General features: G+C 38.9%; 1 protein-coding gene across 6 annotated transcripts in view; it reads left to right on the plus strand.

The window, feature by feature from the left end:
- Positions 1-16,753, plus strand: part of syt1a (synaptotagmin Ia) — a 159,013-nt gene that overhangs the window by 137,397 nt on the left and 4,863 nt on the right. For all 6 annotated transcript variants that reach the window (XM_008400456.2, XM_008400453.2, XM_008400449.2 and 3 more), the window contains 4 exons: positions 978-1,145; positions 5,556-5,723; positions 7,605-7,722; positions 14,937-15,070. In XM_008400456.2, the coding sequence (XP_008398678.1) occupies positions 978-1,145; positions 5,556-5,723; positions 7,605-7,722; positions 14,937-15,070 (588 nt within the window). The remainder of the gene's footprint in view (positions 1-977; positions 1,146-5,555; positions 5,724-7,604; positions 7,723-14,936; positions 15,071-16,753) is intronic.

Raw genomic sequence — 16,753 nt, forward strand, 5'->3', positions numbered from 1 at the left:
AGTGGTGGCTGGTGCTCTGTTGTCTGCTGACTTTCTCATCTGAAAATATTTCCAAACTGCTGGTTTTGGAAAAAGTTTATTTATTCATAATTTTATGTATGCATATAAATATCACTGAGAAGATCCTGTTGAAGTAATAAAATAAAAATTTTATCCTCCACTAATCTGGAATAAACTGCAAAACTTCAACTTGTTTTTTCTTAAATCTAATAAAAAAAGAAAGTTGTAAACTCCAAAACAGTTACTATAAATCGAAGGTCATCAATTGGCTAAATTTAAAACATAAAACGTTTCCTTAAATACATGTTTTTGTTCTACATAACTTAAATGTATCTGCACAACTGAACAAGTTTTAGTAGATATATTATTTCCAAAAACAAAAAAAAATCATGCAAAGCCATAAATAGTCCATGAACTTTTTCTGTGCATGTCTTGGTGGTTGTTTTTGTTTTCCACATGTTTATTTGCTACATCATCACCAGTGGAGCTGATGCAGCTCCTGTCAGCTGTGGAGCTCCATGGCTGAGCGCCTTGGTCAGCCTCCAGATTGCGGCTTGATGTCTGCCTGATAGGAAGTTGATTGACTGACTAGCAGGACCTCCTGAGAGGCCTTTGAGTCGAGCCTCTGACAGGTCAATCAGCCACCCAGGACCCCTGCTGTGGTTATCAATTGTCAACCGTAAGAGGGGGAAAACGTGCGTCTCATTCCTGGTGTGACACGCCGTGACCTTTACGGACTCTTCAGGAGCCGTCATGTTCTGCTTTTGTAACCTTCTAATATTGGAGCCGTCTCCCCGTTAAAATGACACCATATTATCTTTAGGATGCCATTACTATCTAGTGATTGAAGCTGACATTTGCTGAAAGTTTCCTTTAGGCCCAGAGCCATACTTTGGTGGTATTTCTTTATCTAATATATGATTTATGTGTCAGTCGACAGGCAGAGTTATAATCTGTGGACTCTCTTCCTGTTTCAGCTCATAGTGGGGATCATCCAGGCTGCAGAGCTGCCTGCCATGGACATGGGAGGCACATCTGACCCTTATGTGAAGGTCTACCTCCTGCCTGACAAGAAGAAGAAATTTGAGACCAAGGTCCACAGGAAGACCCTAAACCCAGTCTTTAATGAACAGTTCACCTTCAAGGTTGGTCTTGCATTAGTGGTTTGAGCTTTGGCTGAGTGCTCCAACACATTTGCACAGTTTTGTAGCTGGAAATCTTTCACTTCTGTTGACAATCTGATTTGCATGCAGCCTTGAAATCTGGGAAGGTGTGCAGACAGCAACCAGCTGGTGCATTAACAAGCTCCTGACAGAATATCTCTCACACACACTAACACTCAGGCTCAGTATGATTGGGATTAACACAGGCAGATGCACCACTACACCCGGGCCTCCACACAGCCGTAATGGATGCATGGCTGCTGCTTAGCAGTGGGGAAAGTTTTGTCATTTGTTTGACAGAGGAGAGCTGCGGTGTTTGAAGTACGTTGAGAATAATTCAATGAGATATTCGTGTAACTTTCCATGAGCAAGTTTTTATTTTTATCTGGTTTAATATCCAGACTAAGTTGAATCCAAAAGCACCTAAATCTCATTAAGAATCTTCCGTTGGGAAACACAAAGAAGAAAAAGTCCAGTTCTAACAATTTATGAAATTATTCGGGCATAAAATGGCTCCTAAACTCAAGGCTGGAGACATGAGACAAATTGGATGGAGCCTATTTAAGTTTGACTTTTGGGTCCTTTCCATTCAAACACAGAATCTAATTGGGCATCCTTATTATAGCTTTTTTTAATTTAGCCAGGTCCTTGTCTTTATTCAATCCAGAAAATTTTTTAAATGTTTAATTTTTAGCCTAAGCAAAGACCTTGAAAGTCTGGCTTGTTTCTTAATTGACCTAAATCAGTCACCTTTAGACCACATTTAGGTATAATCAGTGGTGGGAAGTAACGAAGTACAAGGACTTCGTTACTGTACTTAAGTACAGTTTTCGTGTATCTGTACTTTACTTAAGTAGATTTAATAATGGGGACTTTCTACTTTTACTCCACTACATTTTACAGTAAGTATCTGTACTTTCTACTTCACTACATTTCTACAAAACTGTCGCGTTACTCGTTACATCCAAGTCGCGTTGCTCTTGTCTTCCGTTAAAATGTGAAGTTCAGGGTCTTAAGGTGGCGCCGTAAAATCCAAGCAATAACGTGAATTAGTGTCTGTTGTCACCCATCGCCTCCACCTTTACTCGCACGCGGAGCTCCAGACATGCGCAGTGGTTTCCTCTGAGCGGGAGGAGATGTTTGTCTATAATATAATAGCGCTGCATAAATTGATATGGCGACATGTGAAATCAGCAGCGCTTCGCTTTCACAGATGGTGGGACTTCGTCCAACTTTTAGCGTCACTTGGAAGGAAAGCTTAAAGAAAGGTAAGATCTGTGGACGTGATGCAAGCTAAGCTAGCTGTACAGAGACACATGTTGCATCTGATGAAAAAAAGTTGTCACTCATGCGCTGAATTATTGTGTGGAGGTGTTGACTGAGGTGTCGCATATATGGGACAACGCTGTGACCAAAGTCTGCAATATAGTGATATGACATTCAGGAACAATCCGATTCTTCTGGACGGATCTTTACTAAGTCCTAAGGACTGAAGCCTCACTGAGAGCCGTTCTTTGTTCTTGTGTACACTGCGGTAGCTATACAATATATATAATCGCTGAATAAGTAAAAGTTGAACGTATGAACACAGAGCATGCTCATTGCTCATTGATTGATTTCGTCTCCTGTCATGGTGGCAAACATCGCAGTGGGAGGGAGGGTGAGAACAGTCACGATGCTCCTTCTGCTTAGTTACTTGTTGCGCCGTTGGACAGTGTTCATAGTTGAACGTTATTTACCGTTAATTGCGATGTTTCAGTTGTGGTTTCTGACATATGCAATATGGGCAACCGCCCAGGGCGTTATTTTTCTAGGAATAGCAGGAGATCTCTGCGGATTGTAGCACAGCGATAAAAGCAAAACAGAATGAAGTGTTTTAATTGATACTGGTTAAATTCATTTCAGCTCTTAAGTATTTAATATCTAGGTGTTTTTATGGGAATGTGGATCTTTCAGATCAATCTGAAAACCAATTTTGATAGGTAAACTTAATGTTATTGTGTCATTTAGCGCAGGGCGCTGGTCTTGGGTTCGGTTGTCTTGACTACAACTCTGCTACATGGCTCCGTGGTTGCATGTCCTCCACCCCGCCCGCACCTTCTTTACATCCCCTTTCAGTTAGATTTCTTTCTAAATAAATGTGACTAATGAAGTTCATGCTATGTCAGGACAGGAGACAAAATGTTTCCATCCCTGAAATTATGATTCATAGAATCACATATCTAAGTCTAAACTGTTACAGAGAGTAAACACAATAAGAACATGTTTAATCTGTGGTAGGGTTAATTAAAATGGCACATTTCTGATGTATTAAAATTAAATACGATCGGCACACTTAATGATATTAGCGATTAGGTAATGCATTCAGCGAGTACTTTTACTTTTAATACTTAAGTATTTTTAAAAGCCAGGACTTTTTTACTTTTACTTAAGTAAAATGTTAATGTGGTACTTTGACTTTTACTTAAGTACATTTTTGACTGTGTATTTGTACTTTTACTTAAGTAAATGTTTTGAGTACTTTCTCCACCACTGGGTATAATGTAGTCGTCTCCATAGATACATTATCTGATTCTGATTTTAGATTTCCTGCTTAGACCGGATTTTATTTTACATTGATTCAAAGACGATTCTTTCTTTGATTAAATCTGCGAAACAATCCTTTTTAAGATTGCTTTTGTCCACTATTTAGGCTCTGTCATTATCAACTAGAGTAGATGGGCTAAGGAAATGTTTAAAAGACCCTCAGAAAGCCTGGATTATTAATAATATAGACAGCCTTGATAACAATATATGTAAGAAAGATTCTTGTTTGTCTACCCGAGCCCAGACCTGCATGTCGAGTCCTTTTAAACTTAATATTGCAATAAAATTAATGAATTTCAAACAGTTCTACACTAATGTGAATAAAATCAAAGCAGATGGCAAGAAAGCTCTTAAAATGAAGGACAACCATCCTTGCTCCTGGCAAAGATGTGACTTGCATAAGAAAACTGAAACATGAAAAAAAATCAAGCTGCCCATATGAAAGGAGGAACGTCAGCATCTGTCAGGCTTTCCACAAGTCCAAAAACGATCCTAGGAGGTAGTAACGTCTGAACCATCACAGCTGCTGTGATTATTTTGAGACGCTGGAGATTTACCACTTCCACGTGTCTCAAAATAATCCTGGCAGCTGAAATCGCCCCGACCATACAATGACAGAAAATTGAGATTTTGATGCATTGTTTGTGTTTTTTTTAATGTAGAACAGGAATAGAAATCATGAATGAATCCAACTTTACAAAACCATATTTAGATATGAATGTATTATGAATGTCCTTGTTTTCCATTACAACTTTCGGTAACACTTTATTTGAAGGGGTGTGCATAAATAAATAATGACTTTTAATGCAAAGTTGCATTGAAAGTCCATTAAAAGTGCCAACTTTGCATTAAATTATCATGCAAAGTCATGCAAAGTTGGCACTTTTAATGGACTTTCAATGCAACTTTTAGAGCAACTTTGCATTAAAAATGTCATTATTTACCGAATGACACTTCATGACAACAGTCATAAACATTCAAGACTTCTTTATGTTCATGACAGGTGTTATGTCATGTTTATGAAAGGGTCATGTCAGTCTTATGCTCACCCCTTCAAATAAAGTGTTACCCAACTTTCTTACAATTTGACAACATTTTTCAGTTTATTTCTCAAGTTATCCTAGAAATCAGCTCAACATTGACAGATTTATTTAAGTCCATAAATTTAAAAATGTGGATGGTCTCTACAGAGTCCTAAGAGGAAATTGCACATATGGACCAAACCACCTTTCAAATGCCAGATATACCTGAATTTATTTTGAATTTATTTCATCAAGACGGTGGAAGATTGGGCTTTGCATGCATAATGCCTTATTATTCTGAAATACATGCAAATCACAGCACAAGTTTCTTGTTTAGAATGGAGGACACACAGAGTATTCTGCAGCATTTACACAGAAACGCAATCTCAGCCACATCTTCTCATACTGCTGTGGTGAAACTATTGATGGCGTTTGGACCTCCATGTTCTGAAACCTACTGATGGTGTTTCCTCCTCCAAAACGAGGCTGAAACTGACTGTGGACGCGCAGAAACCTGCAAATGGATGGCCAGAAAAATGGTGAAAAAGGATAACAAAGGGAGACGTAGTGATTGCTTTTACACTGAAACAGGATTTTTGAGGTTTGATTTGACATTTGATTTTGCATCGAGGTTCCTGAGACGTCACGGTGACCGTCATCCATTGCGAAGGGAGCCGTTTTTAGCCTTTTTCTGTATCCATTAAATCTTCAAAATGGGGCACAATCTGCTTTAAAGGTTAGTTTGGTTGAACTGCTTGTTTTAAAGGCCCTGTTTTCTCTCTAGGTGCCCTACGTAGAGCTTGGCGGCAAGACGCTGGTAATGACGGTGTACGACTTTGACCGCTTTTCCAAGCACGACGCCATTGGCGACATCAAGGTGCCCATGAACAAGGTGGACTTCAGCCGTGTAACGGAGGAGTGGAGAGATCTACAGAGTGCTGAGAAGGAGGAGGTACGGCTTCACATCCATGCCAAAAATATTATGCAGACATCTATGCTATTATCTCGCTTATGTTGTATCATGCAAGGCTCAAATTTGACATGTTGTAGCTCTTGTTTCCATAATAGGAGTGTTTTTATTGTGTAAGTGATCTCGCAGTCATTACTTTGCTGCTGCTTGTTTCTCAAACACGCTGATGAAATCCATTTCTCCTCGAAATGTCACTTAATCATATGTCCACACTTCCCGCTCAATTAATAGAAGTGTGAGTTTCCAGTCTCCAGCTCAGGAAATTCAATTTTCATGGTAAATGTCATGGCATATAGCACATGTTGGCAACCTTATTTTTAGCATTACAGTGGGTTGAATTGAAGGTTAATTATCACACCATGGAGTGGATGGAGGAGTTATTTAGTTGAAGGGCATCACTTGGCCGTGTTGTGGTGGGACTGCACTGCTGCTTATATCAACACTTCCATCGATTTTCCAGCTAAGCCAAGTAATTTTGGGTTTCCTACACATTAAGCAATACTTTCTATGCTTAATATTCATGGTTTTTAATGTCCATGCATTTGAAAGAAACATTTTTCAAATATCAAATCATCAGTTGAACTTTTTTGTTGTTTAAAAGAAAGAATAAAGAGCCTGGATCTTCACTATTCCCATGTTTTTTTTTTTGTTTTGCAGCCTCTGGTGCCTTGTGTTGAATGAAAGTGATATTATTTATAATTTTAAAGATGCAATCTAAGGTTGCTGGGTAGAACAAAATACAAGTTGAGGACTTTGGACATTTTAGCAATCTGGTCCTGATTAAATCCTGATGAAAACCTTCTGAAAGGTCAATATTCAGGACAAGCTTGTTGATTTTGAAAACCTTTTCTTAAAATTGCTACACATTAAACAGGTGTGTGCTGCATTTCTAAGTTCGATGAAAGAGAAATCCAGAGTATAACTAACTCTTTAAGCCCACCATAACGAGGAAGTGTTATGATGCTGATTTGTGAGAAGACATGAAGTGATTGCAGCACTTTTCCCCCAAAGATGTAAGTGCAAAAAAGCTGATTTTAGAAGCAGGATAAAGCAGATGACACTTGAGATGCAGTTTAATCTCAAACAGACTTAAGTTTAGCAAACCAAATATCTTTGTTTTACATATTTTTACTTGACCGTTGACATATTGTCTTTTAACAGCTTTTCACACATGGTGATTGACACAACTGGACAATTTTAAATATATAAAATATTTAAAAAATAATTGTTTTCTGTGTTCATATGTTTAGCACGTTATTTGTGCTGTAGATTTCTCTAACAGTTTCCACAGATGAAAGAAAAATCAATCTGATCTAAAACAATTTCTGCAAAAATCCCCCTCGATGCTTTTAAAGCAACGATAGAAAATGTCTGCAGACTTTTACGCCTTCATTTGGGCTGATTTGAGTCGAACATTGTTTAATAACTCTGTCAGTGTTCGGTACATTAATCTTTGATACAGATGCAGTGATGCTTCTGAACATCCAATCTAATTTCTTCTGCTGGTGAGGAGCTGAAATAAACAGGCATAAACATGTCTGCTGTATCGCAAAGGAAAGTGACAGCTTTGTGTTTGCTTATCTGAATTGTTTCTTTGTAATCTCTCCTATCGACAACCCAGTGAGATAGAACATTTTGATTTAGTTGCTCTGTTTTTGTCATCATTCTGTAAAAGTTTGGAATCCTGTTTAATGGTTTTATATCAAAATATGCCATCCATTCTTTGGTTTTTGTCAGGCTCCATATTCAAAACCTGATAGCTGTTGTAACGCCCGACATAAATACAGAATGGACTCAATTGGAAAAGCATGGGATTCTGACATAAAAGGTATCAAGTGTATCACTATCTGTGCTCTTCAACAGCAAGAGAAGCTGGGTGATATCTGCTTCTCTCTCCGATACGTTCCCACTGCGGGCAAGCTGACCGTGGTCATCCTGGAGGCCAAAAACCTGAAAAAAATGGACGTGGGCGGCTTGTCAGGTGAGGAGCTTAAATGGTGTTAATATGAACCCAGTGACTATTTCAGTGACAGGGCCTTTGTCTGTAATTATATGGGCACAGCAGCATCTCTTTGCCTTTCCCACAACACTATTGTTTCTCCATCTCTGTCTTCACACAAACTCTGCTTGAATTTCACATAAATAAATTTGTCCTCTGGTTTACGACAATGTCCAAGGGATGCAAATCTAGCTTGTAATGGTTGTTTATTTACATTTCGAAAATTAAGTGAAACATATTTCAGTTTTTACATGACTCATCACTAGAATAAGGTGATGGATAAGAGCTTCTATATAGTCATTTTCTGGCTGACCTTAAAGCTTTTAAGCTCTAAAAACCTTTTCCTGGTTCTAAAAAAAGTGAGGATGTTCATAGATGTCGTGGACTGTTTCATACGTTGGAGATTTGAGACTTAGAAAAAATTATTTGTGAATTTCACTGGTTTTGCGACACTTAACTGCATTGAAGTAGAATAATAAATCACCTGGTTGCCCCTGTATGCTAGTGCATTTTTTATGTAGGGACTACTTTAGAGGTTGCATAAAATGTTTGAAATTTGTGTTGAATTTTTAAAATAAAATAACGTTTTTGGATATTTCTCCTCCTTATGGATGGATTGCGCGGTTTAATGTGCAGTGACACCTACTCCTACATTAATCATTTGAATTCACTTTTAGGAATCGGCATGTTCTCTATCAAATTAGGTCTATTTCTAATGTTTGATTCGAGCATCTTTTTGGTCAGATACATTTAAAAATCCCTCCATGCATGTACTCTAAAAGCACAAAATCACACCGTAATCTGGCTGCTGCTCCTTGGATTTTTTTCCTGGGGTTCAATTCAAATTCCCCATTGTGCATTTCCTTCCTGCCTCGACTCTTTCCGGCACAATTACCACACACCTGGGTCCACTTGCCTTGTGCTTGACAGGCCAGGCTCACTATGTGCCTAAACAACGTGCAGGACAGTAACACAGTGCGCATTAAAAGCTCAGAGCTCCCTTTCATCTTTGAAACCAACGTGAGCAGCCATTTGGGCACAATGGGTGGGGGAAACCATTCCCTGCTGCCATTTTATGATAGCAGCATTAGCTCTCACCACTGTCGTTTTTGCGTCCTGAGATTGTGGACATTTTGAACTTTCACCACATCAATAAGCCAGCAAAGGAAAAATGCTGCCATTTTTTGACCAAACAGCTTGAGAACCGGTTCAGCTTTGCCTCTGCACAGCTTGTTTCTTACGGCCAAATTTCACTTTAATTCTTAACGTTTTTGCTGCTTCTAGTGCTTTTTCTCCGTTTAAAAAAACAAAACAGTGTGTACTAGAGGGATGAAATAACGGGCAGGTCGTCAACCATAATAATTAACTTCGATGCACAGCCAGAGCTTAAGAAGGAGGACATGTAATTGATGGCCTGGGATCAGCCTTCTCCCCTTTTGTCATCCTGTTTACCATGCCTAATTATGGCTCACAGTGGAAGATGTGGGAATTATCATTAACCAATGTATAATCAGACATTATTCTTTTGATTTGCTCCTCATGAAGCAGACTGTGAGCCGACCCGCACACTGGGTTACTTAAAAAGAAGGATGCAAAATTTTGTTTTGAAAAGTTCTGGGTGACTTTTTCCTGTTTGTGCTTCTTAAGCGCCGTGATGTTCAGAGCAACATGTTCTTTAGCTGTCGTCTTAAAATAATCCCGCCCTCATCACAGACAACTCGCTCCTTTCTTCACTTTGCAGGCTGCACAGTTTATAGCGACAACACAAAGCTATTATCTTGACTTGTAGGCAATCAGATTTCACTGAATTGTTTAACTCCAGGGGGCATTTTTTTGTCCAACAGCCAAGAAAAACGACTTATTCACTCTCATAACCTCTAAAACTCTTTCCGTCTCCCACGGATGCGTCATTCTGTTTTGTGCAGTTTATCTAATTGCAGTGCAAAATGGAGCATCTACATTTTTCAAGCTAATGCACTGTAATACTGGTATTATCGACGTCTGAAATGATTCAGAGGTTTAGTGAAAGGCTAACTTCGTGAGACTAACTCAGTATGACGATATCAAGACTAAGAAAGTGTTTTGTTCGCCTCGTTTTGTACTTGTCGAGGTGTCTCGGAGAGGCAGCATAAAACCAAGTAATGGCCTGCAGAAAGTGGTGCTGTTTGGACGGTAATGAAGCTGCACTGCCCTGACCCGAGGCGATATCTCCGCATCGCGTCTTTCTGCTGGAAGGTTTATTTGTCTTATGCTTCTGACTGGTCCCACAGGGAAGCTTCCTCCAAGTTTCTGTGTAAGCCAGTGAGCTTAAGGGATCATTAGGTTGATGTAAAAGCAATTTAGAAGTGATTAGAGAACACTTTTAAATTGGTGTCTTTTTTTTGAGAATTATTTAAGCTTCGAATGTTTACCGAAAGCTTAATTGTCAGGTTGAACTCGAGCTTCTAACTTTTAAAGCTGCCATTAATAGATCAGAGTAATTTGTCTGACTGCTTGGCTTTGGCACAGATGAACTATGCTTATTTCAATTAAAGCAATGTTTTACCATTGAAGCTTTTGGGCTATATAATTTGACTATGATTCCTTATTGCCAAAATAGTTGGACCCCTTACGGCAAATTATGCATTTCACTGCTGATGAACATTCAAATGTATTGGAAAAGCTGTTTATTGATCAAGACGCCTCCTGGATGCCAAAGGTTTCCCAGGCTACCTAAATGAAAAAGAAACTGCAGGATCTCCCAGAATGAGCTGGAGAATGCTGGTGTGAAGAGTTATGTTTGTGTTTCCTCCTCTTGCATATGCTAATAAATATTAATACCGCATTTTCCAGACTATAGAGCGCACCTATAAACCGCATCTACAAAGTTTTGTTTTTAAAAAAACTGGAAACTTGCATATACATGCCGCTGATATCTCCACCTCTCTCGGTTTTCCACAAGGAAATAAATCTATTAAGGACGCAGCCCTGCATCTCCAACCATGGATTCGTTCACGCCGAGCTTTACGTGCAGCGACTATCGATCTGTCCTACCAGATCTATAGCCCTCAACTTAAAAGCGACATCAGATGAACTTCTTCATGTTGTTTCCATGATGAGGGGGTTTGAGTTTGAAGAAATTTCTCAGTCATCCCTGTTGCTAGCACGTGCTGCTTTTTTTTTTTTTACATAAATGAAAGTTAGCACTTCTTTTATTTCCAATTTTGACTTCCAATGATTTACTTTCTGCTGAAGCGCCCCCTGGTGGCTGAAGGAAAATCCACTGAAAGCCGCACCGGGCTGCAAGCCGCATGGTTCAAAGTGTGGAAAGAAAGTAGTGGATCAAGTAGATCAAATATGTTTTGAAGAATTTAGTATGAAGACGGTGATTAAGACAGATGAGCTAAACAGCTTAAAAGCTTCCACTGTGGGTGAGGCATGTTCCAGTCATGTAAACAAGACTACACTATGATACTAGAGGCCTCTACTAGATAGTAAGGATCTTGTTAGTGTGGATGTGGAGCACAGAGAAGAGTTTTTCCTGTAAATGCTTGTGTGTTTGTTGGAGATATATGATTCACCACTGAGCTGAGTGTGTAAAACTGAACCGACAGCCACCCCTGGGTGCACCCACCATGGCAAATCCTAAATGATGGGAGGAAAGCTAAGATGACAGGCGAGCTATATTTAACTGAGCAGTATTGGTGTTCATTTGGCACAACTCTGCAGGCGCCCACAGTGTCCACACTCGAGGAAATATCTGTGTACAAAACCTGTACTGCAGAATCGATTTTAGGCATCTCCACTCCGATGAGAGAGAAAAGGAGTCACCACTTTAAGCACTTCCCAGCTTGAAATTCAAAAAATTAGGAACTTGACTCTACTCTGCCATGGATTTGGGTCAGAGCTTATCCACAATCCTGTGTCTAGCTTTCAGAGGAAGATGTATGGATCACTGATAGTGCACTCCCCTCCCAAAAAAAGACCTGGGCCCAGATCCAGGGCGCAGATGAGTAACCCTCTGGGCAGAGAAGACAAGTCCCCGCTGTACGCATATGTGAGGAAGCACTCTTGCATCACAAGAGCTCCCATTCAACCGTAAAATGGGAGCGATTACATCCGTCTGGGATGAGACGGAAAAATGGGCCGGATATGAGGTACAACAAGCCTCCCGAAACCCAATAATGCCAAACCATCATCTGCTGGCTGCAAAGATAAGAGCATCTGGATGGCCCTGATGCAGCATCACATGCGTTTCCCTTTTCAGCATCAGAAAAGGGTTATCATGTGTAATCCCATTCAGCTGCTGCTTTGTATTTTTGGGCATAAAGAAACAGTAGAACTGACTATTGTAGCTTTGCTTTATTTCTGGATTTAAAAGCAGCGTGAATCAGACTTTAAAAATAAAAAAACAGCAGTAGAAAAACATTCTTCACTTTCTTTTATGCCACTGAGGAAAAAACCAGGTGTAAAAATAGATGACAACAAAAACAAAACTATTTGAATAAAACCATCATGTTAATGTTATCAGAGGGAGCAAAGAAATAAATTCTCCTTTAAATTCTGTAATCCTTAAATATCTAAATCAACGCTGTTTTTCCTTTTAAAACAGTGAACAAACTGTCCTAGCAACCTAAATTGTGCTTTTATTGCTTTATAATGTTTGTTTTTGTCTCTTGGAACAATTAGGCCAAAGATACTGTTTGTTAAAAACTGTTGGTGATGTGAGGCCTTGTTTTATTTTAATAGGATTAGCCTACACTGTTTGGTATTTGCATACTTTATCCTAGTTTCTGAAAATAACAAAATATAATTTTGTAAGTAAAATATTTATTTCAACTTGTTGTCGTTTTATAAACCTTTTAACACAGTTCAGCGTTTAATCTGTTAAATCCACAGTCCAGGCTCCATGTTGCCGTTCACTATAGTACGTGTTTGTGTTGGATACGTCGTACATGTGAATACTTTTGGATGCATTCGTTTCCTGTGACAACAGTCACTTCCACTCCCATGCACTCAGCCCTCCTTCACTGTTTTCATCTTCTCGGCGCTTCAGCTCCTCTCAGCAGGAGAGTAATAATGGACACCCACTCCATTAGAGGCCTGTTACCTTTTCACTCTCTGTCATCTATTTATTCTGCTGCTTTTCTCCATCCCCAATTCTGTTTACGCCGTTTTCTCTCTATTTTCGTGTCAGATGCCTTGCTCCAGTCCGCCACTCTGCAGTCAGGCCCTTATCCCTCTAAATTGGATGAAAGATTAAAGGAGCTAAGCTCATTCAGTTGTTGCTGCTACTGGAAATCTTGCGTTCTCTTCTAAGAATATTTTCTCTGCCATCCAAACGGGGCCTCTCCCAAACTTTATAAAGACTTTGTGCATATTGAATCCAGAGATAAATCCAGATTATCCCAGACAGTGGTGTGTCATCGACTAATTGTGAGATCTGATTCAGTTTTGGTGCTTATCCATTCTGATGCTCTGAGCCTTGGTGGAGGATATTGTTGGCTCTAGATCTCATTTGATCACTAATATTATTGTGGGTATTTGTTCCTTCCTCATGCTTTTTACAAACCTGTTTTTCAAAGTAGTCTGAGTTTCTTTTAGTCTTTTTAAAGTGATTTTAGCAATAAATATCCAGCTTTTCTGACGCATTTTGCTTATTTTTGTCCCTGTTTCTTCCTTACAATTAGAAGAACTTTAAATTTGATCAGCTATATTTTCCCTTTCCTGAATGTTGAGAAGAAAATGTGTAGTATTTTTTTTCCAAACTCTTAGGCCAATAAAAAAGAAGAAATGTTAGAATTATGCAGAATTAAACGTATGAGTTAATTAGAAAAGTTTGCAGTGTTTTAAGTTTAATATTATAATCTGAGATTAAACCAGCAGTTGCTTTAGCAAATGCAGAAATGATCACAGGAGTTTAAAACTTAATTACACTGTAAATCTATAAATCCTTCTAATTCAAACACCATTAGACTGATAGTAATGCTAACTTGCTTACAGTATTTGAAGTGTTAAAAGTAAAAAATAATTGAGACCTTAAGGGGGTATATTAGTGATTACAGGGACCAGATTTGAAGCGAATAAAGAAACTTGATCCATAATTAGGATAATCTTGACATTCTGAGATTACATTTGCTGGTTTAACAAACAACTTTTGGGGTAATTTATTTTCTCTCAGACGAATAAATATTCCTTCATTTTCCTCGTTTTTATAAAAGAGGCTAGCAGCAGTGCTGTGTATGAGGTGGAGAGGAATATAAATTGACAGGAGCGGTGCATATTATGCCCAATACTGAATCCTTTTTCATCTTTTTATCCCTTTGTGTGTCTGTGGAAATTGCAGTGGACCTTGTTACATTCTTCTCCTGCCCATAGTTTAGTCTCATTAGGCTCCCTATGAATGTGCAAATTAACTGCCTCACCTTGTCCCTCCTAATGGCTCGATTAAAGCCAAAATATAAAATAAAAAGCCTTTATTTCATAATTTGAAAAGATGATTGTTCCCGTCTTTAGGAATCCAATCTCATTTGCTGAGCTCACCTCTTAAGGATAATTTTGGTTACAGTTTGGAGAACATAAACAAATTGGATGGATAAATGAAAGCAATAGGTGGCCTGCGGTTTCCAGGAGGACACTCAGCGTGATTGCTAGAGAGTGGGAGAGGACGGACAAAGCAGACCAATTGGGCGCCACTTCAGGTGGCGTTCGGACCGATGACAATGAGGCTCTTGAGAGGAGAAGGTTAACTGACTGATGCAAACACAAGAGGCTGATGGCCATCATTTGTAACCTCAAGCAGAGCTGTTGATCTAATGCAGCATATATTTTCTAAGGATTTTTGCTCCTCTTGGCTTATATATTTAACGGCTTTTGGAAGCCATTCTAACTGTGCAATATTAGCCCTGCAGCACAGCTGGTTGGTACAGGAAGTTAGAAAAGTAGCAGTTATCGAACTGGTTCACCTATAAAACACTATATTCAAAGTCAGGGGTTTATGAACATGTGTTATTTTTAAAAAACCTGTAAATATTTAGGTGTTGCTCTAAAATACATCCACTGGTGTATCCCTGTGAACAAGAAAAGTTTGGTTTGATTTAACGTCCAACAATGAGGACAAAAAGTGTCTTTTTATCCTGTGTATGTAAACATACTGTTTCAGTTGCACACTGAAGGTTTCATTTTAAATATCAAATTTCTTTGCTCCGCTTTCCTAGATCCATACGCGAAGATCCACCTCATGCAAAATGGAAAGAGGCTGAAGAAGAAGAAAACTACAATCAAGAAGAACACCCTTAACCCTTATTACAACGAGTCCTTTAGCTTTGAAGTCCCGTTTGAACAAATCCAGGTACGTTTCTTCTGTCTTAAAAAGCATGTCTTATAATTGGTGAGTTGCCAACAAGTTACAGGGGGAAAAATAATATTTTTTGTATATTAGCTCTAATAAATAGGAGTTCATTTAGCAACTAATCTTTTTCATCATAACAGTTTTAATCAAAGGCAATTCAGTTTCAATCGGCCTCAGTTCTCCAATTAGACGAGCCAGTTGCTGAGTGGCTGTGATTCTCTGCACTCCGTTATTGTGTGCGGCATTTATCTCATTTATCTGTTTGTAGAATTTCTTACAGCGTAACGATCATCAAACCTATCAGCATCAAGCTGGTTTTAACCAAGTGTTACAGGAGGAAGGGAAAAATTGAGTCTTTTATTTAAAATAGGTGAATCCGATGACTCGGAAAGTATGAAAAAACAAACCAGATTATCTTGGTAATTGAGTGAAATTAATTAAACCTGTCACAGCTCACCAATCATGAGTTTGATACCCCACAATCAGATCTGTTAGGATAAATACTCATACCTGTGTGCCGACTACCTGTTTATCACCACAGTGGATTCAATCGATTGAATCAGAAGCGTGTCATTGGTTGAATGTATTGAACACTTTTGGGACGGCACTAAGCACACTTTAAAGACCTAATTTGTCTTGGACAAATCAGTCAAACACTCTGAGCTGGCTGTAAATGTTAAATTAATGAGCTGTTTAAATATCGTCTCCATCGCCGATGCCTCCTGAACGCTATGAAATCTGCTGACTTTAATTTCGTTCTCACACCCACATATCATCGATGTCTTTGAGGAACACAGTTTAAATTGTCGATCTCTCTCTTTTTACTTCAACTTGTTTTCTTTTCCAACAAGTTACACTTAATAAAAAGTGTTGAATTCATTTTATTTCTGTTTTAACTCTGAGAAATGTTTCTGTTTTGTTTTATTTGTTACACCTAAATGTTTCCTATGATTAACCTGAGTAAATACAACAGTTTTTTTATTAAGCCTAACATATTTAAAATGTACAGATTTACAAATCATAGAGCAAACATATAAGAAGCTTTCTAATTAGAGTAACTTGTTCATCTCTGTTTGATATAAAGAGTCAAAGCAGAAGATTTTGACTCTCCAGATGAAACCACGATTCAGTCTGAGGAATTTTCATATTAATGAATCAAGGTGGTTCAGAACCAAAGGAAGCCTTATTTCAATAAGCAAACTGGAGGTGAACTGCAGCTATAAAGCCGAGCTAACCCCCACTGGCCTTGAGGGAGCCTTATTCAGTGTTTCATTACATGCTGTATTAGCCACGCTCTTTTAAAGCAGTGGCTTGGATCGCACGCGGGTGGCGGCGGTGGCGACGGCGGCTCCATCTCAGTGTGCCGGTGGATCGAAACTTAATCAGGCCGCTTCGTGCGCTAATTCATATTCTGAGCTGTGGATTGATGCTCAGGTCACTCTTCTTTGCAGCTTCACTTTGAATAAACACTCACTGAAGCTGAGGGCTGGAGTCCGAGGAATCAAACAATCAAGCAGCAGTCAATAAAACCCCTCTGCTTCTCTCAGAGGAAACTTTATGGTTTCTGTGGAATAAAGAGAAGCACTTGTAGTAAACATTATAGACTCTATGCGTGCAAAAGTGGGAAAACAGCAGCAGGGATTGTGTGCAGAAAGACATTTCAATGACGTTTGTGTTTTTAAT

Source organism: Poecilia reticulata, linkage group LG23 (genome assembly GCF_000633615.1).
Source record: "Poecilia reticulata strain Guanapo linkage group LG23, Guppy_female_1.0+MT, whole genome shotgun sequence".
Lineage (NCBI taxonomy): Eukaryota > Metazoa > Chordata > Actinopteri > Cyprinodontiformes > Poeciliidae > Poecilia > Poecilia reticulata.